At 43.6% G+C, this 12,871-nt stretch overlaps 1 protein-coding gene across 4 annotated transcripts in view; it reads left to right on the top strand.

The window, feature by feature from the left end:
* TSC22D1 (TSC22 domain family member 1) overlaps positions 1–12,775 on the top strand; it is a 77,579-nt gene extending 64,804 nt beyond the window's left edge. For 2 of the 4 annotated variants that reach the window (XM_063425984.1, XM_063425985.1), the window contains exons 2-3: positions 6,883–6,934; positions 11,083–12,775. In XM_063425984.1, the coding sequence (XP_063282054.1) occupies positions 6,883–6,934; positions 11,083–11,349 (319 nt within the window). In that variant the 3' untranslated portion in view covers positions 11,350–12,775. Of the gene's footprint in view, positions 1–4,525; positions 4,644–5,799; positions 6,136–6,882; positions 6,935–11,082 lie in introns of those variants that run through there. The other 2 variants (XM_063425987.1, XM_063425986.1) reach the window with 2 other exon arrangements.
* Positions 12,776–12,871: the final 96 nt, after the last annotated feature.

The following is a 12,871-nucleotide window of genomic DNA, read 5'->3' as shown; positions in this document are numbered from 1 at the left end:
TGTCCAGTTTATTTTGGAATTTACAAGGCTTATTTGCCATGGCCTTTAGAAATATCATGCTAGTTGGGATGAAAAGTATGACACAATCTCAGAGTTTTGGTTGATTACAGAATTGCTTTTACATTGTTGTTGAGGGGTTTGCAATTGTATTGCCACTAAATTATTTGAGTTGGTAATTGAACAATTTTGTTTCCCAACTGAAAATTACATCGCTCGTCATCATGTCATTGCACCACAATTGTATTTTTACATGATCTACCCACTATTTCCTAGACTTATAGATGTCCTGTAGTTGTGCGACAATCTGTTGTATATATCAGTCAGTGAAGAACTGGCAAACCTAGATTGCTGGATGAAAGTTTTGATAAGATATACGTAGTATGATAAAAGAGCTTACTATATAATGTTATGTTCAGATGATGTTTACGGGTGTAGAATGGATTTCTTTTTTTTATAACAGGTTTTTCCTTTTTTATTGTTGCTATTCAACAAGCTCAGTAAGAGACATTGATCTAATAGGGGTGTAGGAAAGTCACATTGGTTATACTTTGTTTTGGTTTTAGTTTGTTACAAATTGTTAGATTTGACGAGGTGTGCGATGCAATTGAAATTGAGGTGTTTTTGTCCACCTCGATGCATTATTTGTTAGCGCACTGTGCTACATTTTGTTAATCTTGTATAAGTTACTAACAAGACTTTTCACGTAAATATACAAATGCAAACTGAACATATTAAGTGTGCTAACAAATTCCGTTTGTAAAATTTAGTTTTACAAAGGGGATCTATAGCAGCAAGCAATTAACAGTCAAAATGAAGTTGAGACAGAAGGTTAATGATACCTGGCTTCTTACTGCTAGTCACATGAACTGATCAACTCTGTTAGTATTCTTCGTTGATGTGTGTATTGTCCTTAAGGTAAAGAGAATTCAAAATTTTAGGCCAAAATGGTGAACAAACCTAGCTTCTAAATCTGCCATTTTTGGCCTAAAATGTTAAATCAGAGTTCCTGACTATTAACAATTTAGTAAATAAGACCATATAGTTATCAGCATGAGAAAACATTGAATGTATGTAGGTATTTAGAGACACTATAGGCACTAAAACCACTTTAGCTTAATGAAGCCGTGTTGGTGCATAGATCATGCCCCTGCAGTCTCTGCTCAATTCTGTCATTCTGCCCTAGCTACACCTCTATACATGTAACATACACTGCTTTCTACACACTTCCTGTGAAGAGAGAACTAATGTTTATATTTCCTTTATTACAGTCGGTCTAATACAGAGGTTTTTGGGTTTTTTTGCTCTGTTTATAGCCTGCTCCTGTAGGAGCCTCGTGTGTAAAGTTCAAATAACGGAACAGGATAAAAACATTTCCAAAGCAACTAAGATCTGAAACCATTTTTATTCATGCCGGCTGTGTTACAGCCAGTGAATGTGTGGATAGGGCAGCATAAATAGAAAAAACTAAATAAAAAAATGTTTGACTCATAAATGCCAGAGAATCGAGTAGTGAGACTGCAGGCGCATGATCTATACACCAAACTGCTTAATTAAAGAACTCTATAGTTACCCAGACCACTTCATCTCAATGAAGTGGTCTGGATGAAGTGTCCCTATCCCCTTAACCATGCAATGTAAAACATTGCAGAGTTATGTCCTCCTACAGTGGCTGTCAGTATGACCGCCACTAGAAGTTCTTTCGCTGCATTTACAGATTAAAACTGTCACTTGACATGGAAGCCACATAGGAAATCTTTGATTCAATACTTTCACTTGGTAATGTTTGCGTGTGGCGGACGCGGTGCATGTGCATTAGGTCCTCAGTGGTCATCTATAAGGAGCATTGGAGTGAACCACCACAGAGGAGGCCATACCTCCTCTTATGCTGCTGGGGTAGGAGGACTAGGCAGGGGTGGGCGGTACGCAAGTAGGGCACAGAATACTTGCGTTAGAAATAGACTTGTATTGGTAACCTTATAGTGTTCCTTTAAGTTAAATTTCAGTTTCGTGCCTACAGTATCCCATTAGGAATTGTCTTCATATTGTTTCCCCTGCAAAAATAATTCTACTTAGTTATTGGGAGAAAGTTCAAAAAAGTGCATCAATCTGCAGCAGCATTTTAGTAGAAGTCGTGATGTCTGCTCCAAGGTTTAAACCTTGGGGGTTATGTTTAAGTGTTTCTGTGATAACAGTATTGCAATTACCATACGGTGTCTGTGCTTATGTGTAAGGATTTCCAGCACACAAAGTTTTTGAAAGTTTCCCCACCCTGTATATATCATCTTCACTGAATTAATTTTTTTAGACTTGCTGTGTTCTTGGCTATAAAAACCATGTGGACATTTTTTGGACTGAACATGTTTGGAAGTGTTGTCCTACAATTTGCTGATTCATGGTGATGGACAATGCTTTCAAGATGAAGCACAAAAGAGCAGAATGTCTGTTGTTTACCAACTCATACAGTCACTTTGGCTACCATTGTAGTGCCTCTCATTAGTGGATTCTCAGCAGTCTAATGTTTCCTGTTCTGAAAAGATGATATCTGTGCTGTGAAATGTGTTCTGACTGAGCTTGAATTTGGGGTATTTTGCAATTCCAAACTTTGAAGTACTTAACACAGATCTTCACCAATTTCTCAATTATGCTGTTGTCGTCTGTTTTCCCATCTGAGTCCTTTACTACTTGTAATTATGTGTGTAGATATAGCAAACACTCATTTAGCCGTTTAATTTTTTATTCATATACATTTGATGTAAATGCAACTTAATAGTTCATGCACATAGGCATTGTAAAAGTTTAAACTATAGCTATTAGAATGGAAAGGCTATTACTGTGCTTTTTCCCTATTGGCCTGTTCAATTTTTTCTACTGTCTAGTGAATATTTCTGGTTTGCAAAGAGGGACAAAAAGTTACTGAGACATTTGTAGCTGCCAAAATCAGTTACCTGGGTAAATCATCTCAAACCATGGATATGGTATATTAACCAGTTATGCTTTTGCTAGTTAAATGTATTTTATACATTTGGAGTTCAGCTAAAAATGTGACTTGTAACAAATACCTACGTGCAAGCATTTTAATATCCTTTTCATAGAACATTGATGCTTTCTTGGGAATAAACCAACTAGGAAACTAAACACAGATCCATCGCTCATGTCAAAAGCATTATTAAAAAACAATTCACTGTTGCAGGCTTTTAAGGATTAATGGGTCCATTTGATGACTTATACTGTAATAGTGCTTATGCTAGGTGGAGGTGGCTTGACGACACAACAGTAGACCTGGAGCCTTGATAAATACAATTGAATATAGGGAGATTAGGTAGAGTTTCCACTTTATTCCACTGTTTCTGTTTGTTATGTAAATGTAACAGATCATTTAAAGAATGCCTGGCTGCCTTGGGCAGCATTTGAAATCTCACCATTTTAGTTTTTTTTATTAAATTGTGTAGTGTAAACGTACCATGCTAGTGTAGTCACTTGAAAAGTAAGAAGGAGAAAAAACACTTATTTTTTATTTATGTGGCAACCAGAAAAACAAAACAAAAAAACAGAGTATAGTCTGCTATCACACTCAAGCCTCTCTCCTGTTTTGTTTTATAAAGTCTCACTTTTTGAAAGCTTAATTTACCAGACCAAGAAGAACTCACATTCACAAATTTACTAGGTGAAATTCTAGGTTTCCTAGAATAGATTGTACTATATGAGTACTAAGGGAAGCTTGTCTAGGTTTTTATATTTATTTCTGACTTTTGCTTGCCAACTGCCCATTGAAACAGAAAAAAAATTATGGCAAATATTTTTTTCATTTAAACATTTGTGCGTCTTTTAGAAACATGTTTATCATCTGAAATGTATTTGTTACATTTTTCTTTTGCCTGTGCCTCCCTTTCATAGTCTCATGTTTAGCCTAGGCACCATCTTATGTTTTGCCTGAAGCAGTCATCCTTTTTTTTCCCTACCTAGAATGCCCGGATTTAGCTTTTTTAATTGTAACTTAAAAACAAGCCTTTCTGCTTTCTTCCTTCTATTTGACCTTGTGTGAGCGAACACGGATGAAATCTGTCTGAGCTCTTACTAAATGACACCTTTATTCCCTTTACATCTTATCAGTAGCTTCAATACTCTGTTAATTTCTTCAGGCCATCACTTCCAAATACCCTGCTATCTCTTGTATATTATCATTACACATACATATCTCATTATATACTTTAGATTGTAAGCTCACGGCTGTCTGTCTAAGCACTTTGTATAAGAGAGCTTCAGTGGCTAGATCTTGGCTTACGGGCAGGGCCTTCTTTACCTTTTGTATTGGTCTGTGCACATTGTATGTTGTACCCTAATTGTACAGTGCTACATAAAATGTTGGAGTTTTTATAAATGCCAAAAATAATAATAATAAAAACCTATTTTAATTGATTTAGTGTACCTTACCAGATGTTTTGTTGCTTCCCGAGTTGCCATTAGGGGCAGTAGGTACTGTACTATACATACTGCACCGGCTGTGTGTGTCCACTAGATGGCAGTGCAGTACCGCAGGCTGTGCCTGGAGCATTGTTTGTTTGTTTCAGTCGGTTGGCAGGTGTTGGCAGCAGTCTATGGCCGCTCCTGGCAGTGTAATCCCCATCAGGACGGCTGGATGGAGAGTGAGCTTTAATTTCCTGGCTGTCGGTAAGGTGCAGCCCTCATGTTAGCGCTTAGTGCAGTGTCAGGGCTACACAAGGTACCATGATGGGGCGCTGAGCTTTCTGAGCGCCCAGCCGCCTGCACATACACTTTGCTCAGGCAAAATGCAGGGAGTGCCATGTTCCCCCGTACCCACTAATGCTGCCAGTGTGCCCCCTGCACTCCTAGAGCTGCCATGTGCCCTCTGTACCCCCTAGAGCTGCCATTTGCCATCTGTACCCCCTAGAGCTGCCGTGTGCACCCTGTACCCCCTAGAGGTGCCAGTGTGCCCCCCTGGACCCCTAGAGGTGTCAGTGTGCCCCCCTGGACCCCTAGAGGTGCCAGTGTGCCCCCCTGGACCCCTAGAGGTGCCAGTGTGCCCCCCTGGACCCCTAGAGGTGCCAGTGTGCCCCCCTGGACCCCTAGAGGTGCCAGTGTGCCCCCCTGGACCCCTAGAGGTGCCAGTGTGCCCCCCTGGACCCCTAGAGGTGCCAGTGTGCCCCCCTGGACCCCTAGAGGTGCCAGTGTGCCCCCCTGGACCCCTAGAGGTGCCAGTGTGCCCCCCTGGACCCCTAGAGGTGCCAGTGTGCCCCCCTGGACCCCTAGAGGTGCCAGTGTGCCCCCCTGGACCCCTAGAGGTGCCAGTGTGCCCCCCTGGACCCCTAGAGGTGCCAGTGTGCCCCCCTTGACCCCTAGAGGTGCCAGTGTGCCCCCCTTGACCCCTAGAGGTGCCAGTGTGCCCCCCTGGACCCTTAGAGGTGCCAGTGTGCCCCCCTGGACCCTTAGAGGTGCCAGTGTGCCCCCCCCGGACCCTTAGAGGTGCCAGTGTGCCCCCCCCGGACCCTTAGAGGTGCCAGTGTGCCCCCCCCGGACCCTTAGAGGTGCCAGTGTGCCCCCCCCGGACCCTTAGAGGTGCCAGTGTGCCCCCCCGGACCCTTAGAGGTGCCAGTGTGCCCCCCCGGACCCTTAGAGGTGCCAGTGTGCCCCCCCCCGGACCCTTAGAGGTGCCAGTGTGCCCCCCCCGGACCCTTAGAGGTGCCAGTGTGCCCCCCCCCCCGACCCTTAGAGGTGCCAGTGTGCCCCCCCCCCCGACCCCTAGAGGTGCCAGTGTGCCCCCCCTCCCCATGTGGGAGGTCACTATACGCTGTCCGGCACACACAGGGTGTTTGTGGGCGTGTCTCCGGGCTCGGTGGGCGGGGCTGTGTGGGAGCATTATGCAAGGAGCCTGGGAAGCGCTGAGCTGGGACATTTCTTCCCGCAGCGGCTGCAGCATCCGACCGCCATCCATCCATCCATCCCGCCCTGCATGGCTGCCCCCCGGCCGGAGCCCTGAGCCTGCCCGCCAGCCCGGTGATACACTGCGGCCCTGGCTGCAGCAATGGATCTCGGGGTCTGCCAGCTAAGACATTTCTCCATCTCATTCCTGTCCGCCCTGCTCGGCACAGACAGCGCTGCGCTCACCCTCGACAATAGGTAACAGGGGCCACGGCGCTCTCATAGGGGGGAGGGGGTCTGTCCTACGGCTAGGATGCCGTGTGGGCTAGGTAGGGTCACTGAGGGCTATTAGGATGCCGTGTGGGCTAGGTAGGGTCACTGAGGGCTAGTAGGATGCAATGTCGGCTAGGTAGGGTCACTGAGGGCTAGTAGGATGCAGTGTCGGCTAGGTAGGGTCACTGAGGGCTACTAGGATGCAGTGTCGGCTAGGTAGGGTCACTGAGGGCTACTAGGATGCAGTGTCGGCTAGGTAGGGTCACTGGGGGCTAGTAGGATGCAGTGTCTGCTAGGTACGGTCACTGAGGGCTAGTGGGCTAGGTAGGGTCACTGAGGACTAGTAGGATGCAGTGTGGGCTAGGCTGGGTCACTGAGGGCTGCTAGAATGCAGTTTCTCCTAGGTAGGGTCACTGAGGGCTAGTAGGATGCTGTCGGCTAGGTCGGGCCGCTAGGATGCAGTTTCTGCTAGGTAGGGTCACTGAGGGCTACTAGGATGCAGTGTCGGCTAGGTAGGGTCACTGAGGGCTACTAGGATGCAGTTTCTGCTAGGTAGGGTCACTGGGGGCTACTAGGATGCTGTATCAGCTAGGTAGGGTCACTGAGGGCTACTAGGATGCAGTGTCGGCTAGGTAGGGTCACTGAGGGCTAGTAGGATGCTGTGTGGTCTAGGTAGGATGCAGTGTGGACATGCTGTAATGTGTAATTCTGCCTCTCTGCGTTGTCTTTCAGCTCCTCCGGTGCCAGCGTTGTAGCCATAGACAACAAGATCGAACAAGCCATGGTGAGTACTGTGTGATCTCATTACTGATATATAGTGTGGGCAGGCTCTCGTCACTGATGCACTGCTCTCATTACTATGTACATCCTCTATAATGGCATATATACTGTTTGCCGACCCCCTGTATGGGGATATATGCTGTATGCCCACCCTCTGTATAGGGATATATGCTGTATGCCCACCCTCTGTATAGGGATATATGCTGTATGCCCACCCTCTGTATAGGGATATATGCTGTATGCCCACCCTCTGTATAGGGATATATGCTGTATGCCCACCCTCTGTATAGGGATATATGCTGTATGCCCACCCTCTGTATAGGGATATATGCTGTGTGCCCACCCTCTGTATAGGGATATATGCTGTGTGCCCACCCTCTGTATAGGGATATATGCTGTGTGCCCACCCTCTGCATAGGGATATATGCTGTGTGCCCACCCTCTGCATAGGGATATATGCTGTGTGCCCACCCTCTGCATAGGGATATATGCTGTGTGCCCACCCTCTGCATAGGGATATATGCTGTGTGCCCACCCTCTGCATAGGGATATATGCTGTGTGCCCACCCTCTGCATAGGGATATATGCTGTGTGCCCACCCTCTGCATAGGGATATATGCTGTGTGCCCACCCTCTGCATAGGGATATATGCTGTGTGCCCACCCTCTGCATAGGGATATATGCTGTGTGCCCACCCTCTGCATAGGGATATATGCTGTGTGCCCACCCTCTGCATAGGGATATATGCTGTGTGCCCACCCTCTGCATAGGGATATATGCTGTGTGCCCACCCTCTGCATAGGGATATATGCTGTGTGCCCACCCTCTGCATAGGGATATATGCTGTGTGCCCACCCTCTGCATAGGGATATATGCTGTGTGCCCACCCTCTGCATAGGGATATATGCTGTGTGCCCACCCTCTGCATAGGGATATATGCTGTGTGCCCACCCTCTGCATAGGGATATATGCTGTGTGCCCACCCTCTGCATAGGGATATATGCTGTGTGCCCACCCTCTGCATAGGGATATATGCTGTGTGCCCACCCTCTGCATAGGGATATATGCTGTGTGCCCACCCTCTGCATAGGGATATATGCTGTGTGCCCACCCTCTGCATAGGGATATATGCTGTGTGCCCACCCTCTGCATAGGGATATATGCTGTGTGCCCACCCTCTGCATAGGGATATATGCTGTGTGCCCACCCTCTGCATAGGGATATATGCTGTGTGCCCACCCTCTGCATAGGGATATATGCTGTGTGCCCACCCTCTGCATAGGGATATATGCTGTGTGCCCACCCTCTGTATAGGGATATATACACTGTAAACAGGATTCCAGTACTAATATATATACTCTCTCAGTATTGCTGTAGACATCCTCTCAATACTGTTGATATACACAGCATGCAGGCTCTAAATACTGCTATACAAAGCACACAGGATCACACGCTATATGGTTTATACACTGCATGCAGGTTGTCTATATATGGTTTATATACTGCATGCAGGCTGTCTCTATATGGTGTATACCCTGCATGCAGGCTGTCTCTATATGGTGTATACCCTGCATGCAGGCTGTCTCTATATGGTGTATACCCTGCATGCAGGCTGTCTCTATATGGTGTATACACTGCATGCAGGCTGTCTCTATATGGTTTATACCCTGCATGCAGGCTGTCTCTATATGGTTTATACCCTGCATGCAGGCTGTCTCTATATGGTTTATACACTGCATGCAGGCTGTCTCTATATGGTTTATACACTGCATGCAGGCTGTCTCTATATGGTTTATACACTGCATGCAGGCTGTCTCTATATGGTTTATACACTGCATGCAGGCTGTCTCTATATGGTTTATACACTGCATGCAGGCTGTCTCTATATGGTTTATACACTGCATGCAGGCTGTCTCTATATGGTTTATACACTGCATGCAGGCTGTCTCTATATGGTTTATACACTGCATGCAGGCTGTCTCTATATGGTTTATACACTGCATGCAGGCTGTCTCTATATGGTTTATACACTGCATGCAGGCTGTGTATACACCGTGTCCGGCCCGGGTAGTCAGGCCGTACAGGAGCCGCTCGGTGTGATGATGGAGCGCCGCTCTGGGTGCTGTTGCGCTCTCACGCGATGCCCAGCTCGCTGTTACTAGGCAGGAGGAGAACCTTTAACCTCGGCTATAAATATCTCCGCTGCCGATTGGCTACCAGGACGGAGAGGGCGTGCCTTGTGCGGTGACGTCACGGAGGAGGAAAGCACTATGCGGCAACCTGCTCGGCTCAGACTAGTTGCAGCCGGTGTGCGCCGGGCTGGCAGGCTCGGAGATGCTGCTATTGTTATGGGAAGCCATGCTGTATCCATTGCATGCTGGGGGATGTCCTGCATGGAGACTATCTCAGTGCAGGGCCTCTCCTGCACTCATAATATGATATACCAGTGAAAAGCCAGTCATAAAAATATACTTATATTAGTAAATGTCTAAATGTAAAATATATTCATGTTAGCATAATTTTAAATAATTTAATGGGATCTAAAATGGTGTCTTTAATTATTCACAGTAATCTCTAATTATAAGCATTGACATTGCTTACATTATAAACTGATAGAATCAGACATATGTAGTATCCACAGAACCTAGCAACCAGTGTCTGAATGTACATATGATAAACATGTTTGCATCCACTTATTGCTCCATTTTGGTGGAAGTTGACAACCATGAGATATTTGTATATTTTTGGAGGTTTGTAGAAATTGCCTGCTTTAAATCAGTGCCGTCCATCCCTTTCATTTGCTCAGCTATCAGAGTGACAACCTTCCTTATTTGACATTACTGTTTTTCTAATACAAAGCAAAACTTTTTTACAACACTTTCAATATTTAGCTTTACTTTAATATCCCCCTACCCGCCCCCTTTTTGCGTTTTCATTGTGTTTTTACTTTTTTTTTGCCCATTTATGCTTAAATCCTTTATTTAGGTCTATAAAATAAAAATCTAAATTGGTTATAGAAGCAAATATTGACACTTATGGCAATATTATCCAGTGTCTTATTTAATTTTAGTGATGTCAAAATGGACATCCAATATGGGTCAAAACCAGGTTCCCCCCCCTGTTTATCAGATACCTTGTGTCATAATTACTGTAGCCATGGTGACCAAATGGACCAAATTATTTTGACTTCAAGAACCAGAATGGCATGCATTTAAAATGGCTTAACATTATAAATATAATTTGGGAAACACTGAAGACCCTGGGTTCACAAGACAACAATGCTCCTGAAATTGAGATGCTGTTGGATGTAGGCATCCAAAGAATATTTTGTGTTTGAGGCTAAAAGGTATTCCTTTCTGTGATGAAGAGTCCTCATCATGATGCTTACCTCTTTTAAATGCCACATCAGTGTGCATCATTGTAATGATCACTATTAAAATGAACATTTAAATATGTTTATAAAGAGTAGAAGCAAAGTAAACAAATTCCTGAGGGAGCAGATCCCTGAGATATGTTGTAAACACTACTGAGATGCCCACAGTATAAGAACACTAAGGTGTTTTCTAGGGTTGTCATGCAGATTCAACCACCAAATCTGTACTCGGGACCTATGCTGCCAACAGGAGCTATTGACAGACACTTAATTTGTAATTTAAAGGAACAAGGCAATAGTTAATATTTCATACATTTCAAATTTGTATACTTGTAATATTACTATTACCACTTGTGTCTGCAAGTTTGAATATATTTTAGCTGTGTGATCTCCATCTTAAATCCACATAAAGCTTAAGGGAAGAGACTTTAAAATAAACTGTACAGGAAACTGCACAGAACTCATGCTTCAGTGCTAATCACTGTAGAGTCCAGGGCAATAGGTTCCCTGCAGCTCTGGCCAGTCAGCATTGACAGATATAAAGATGCTTTGTATCGGTAGGGTCAGCAGTAGTTTCCCTAATCCACTGTAACCACAGACCTCAGACGCACCAGACAGATCAAAGTTAAACTTATTTGTGCTACTGCGAGGCTGTCTAAATGGCCAGGTCTAGCCTATAAGCATGTTCATTAATCGTACTGTTATTTTTTGCTTGTGCTTGCTATATGGTCTAATATCTTGTGTTCAAAATTTGATAATTTTTTTCCTCCCTTTTTTAGGACTTGGTAAAGAGCCATCTGATGTATGCTGTCCGTGAAGAAGTTGAGGTTCTGAAGGAACAGATCAAGGAGCTTATTGAGAAAAACTCTCAACTGGAGCAGGAGAACAGTTTGTTGAAGACTCTGGCAAGTCCAGAGCAGCTTGCCCAGTTCCAGGCCCAGCTCCAGAGTGGGTCTCCTCCCTCATCCTCATCTGGTTCACAGCCTACGGGAAATACCCCAGCATCCACTCAGCCCGCATCACAAAGTTCAGGACCATCTGCATAACAGCTTTAAATATGGTCACAAAGCCTGTCCTAGCGTATGTGGTCACAAACATGACAACAAATACTAAAGGGTTTTGTTACCGTTTGACACTATTCTTCAGAAGGCTGGAATGTATAATATCTGATGGCAACTTTACTTCTGGATGCATTAAAATATTGACTTCAAACTTTACTGGAAAGGCTATTAAAATGTTAGCCTTTCATATAAAAATGAAGTGTCCTGATAATTTCATCAAAATCCCTACGTTTATGCTAACAATGGATGTGCCTCTGATCTACGCATATTTAATACACCGATATCAATTGTGCATCCAAGTCTTTGACACTGTTTCCAAACTTGCTGCAAGTATGCCTTTTCCTTTCAGTATTAAAGAGCTGTTTCAAACACCCAACTCATCTTGACTCAACAGAATATTTATATTTTAAAGTGCGTTGGATTGGGAATATACCATCTTCCTACATGGACAACAGCAGACTGTAAATACCAGGAACTGTATAATGTAGGAGCTGAGATTCGTCACCTTCCCAGTTATTTTTTTGTTCATTTTTTTTTTATTATTTGATTTTATTCTGCTCATCCTGTTCTGCGCTGTAAATGATGCACAACCTACTTATGCGTAAGGGTGATTGAACTGGATGGGAGATTACATGTAGATTTTCTTCATTTTGCAAATGGGCTAGAACCTTCTTGAAAAAAAAATCACATACTGATGTTCCTAGTAGTTAAAGGTATTGAAGTATAGTACCTGATTATCTTTTATCAGTCAGCTGAGTCCTTAGTTTGCTATTCTTCTCTCAATCTTATGCTGTTCATAAATTGAACAGTTTGAGAAGAAAATGCTGTTGGAAACTAGGATAATTTCAATGAAGTTAATTTGCCTATTGTATATTTGTGTATGTAGTGTAAGTACTCTGTAATATAGAACCCTTGTAAGTACTACTTAGGTTGTACAGATTGAAATTTAGTGGTTTCATTGGCTGATGAATTGTTTGAATAGTCCTTTTATTATTATTATTATAATTATTATTGTTTTTTTTTTTTAAAGCTGCTATATCCTTATGTGCCAGAATAGCCCTAGGTTTGCATTCATCAGGCACTAAAAAGGTGTTAGCCAGGAATTCATCTGCACAGCTCTTTAGAACTTGGTAGATTTGTGCACTTTTTTTGTGTGTGTATTTTTCCAAATTTGCCTTGACTGGTAAGAATCTTTTTGAAGAGCCACTTCACATGATTTTTTTTTATTATTATTATTTTTGGTTTAAACACTCCCAGATGCTGACCACTTTCTGCTAACACAATGGGATATACAATACAAACTGTACGATAGTATGCATACGTTGTGCATGGTCTCTAAACAGTTGTAACACGTCAATGTATTTAACTGTTGCACTTGTCAACTTTCAATAAAGCATACATTGTTGGTTAAGAGATGCCTTTTTGTAACTGCTTGATCAAGCTTAATATACAGAATACCTAAAACATATGATGGATAGTGTTTGGTGCACTCGGCAGTCAAAGGAAT

This window comes from Pelobates fuscus, chromosome 1 (genome assembly GCF_036172605.1).
Source record: "Pelobates fuscus isolate aPelFus1 chromosome 1, aPelFus1.pri, whole genome shotgun sequence".
NCBI classification, from domain to species: Eukaryota; Metazoa; Chordata; class Amphibia; order Anura; family Pelobatidae; genus Pelobates; species Pelobates fuscus.
This window is presented reverse-complemented; position numbering and strand designations above follow the sequence as displayed.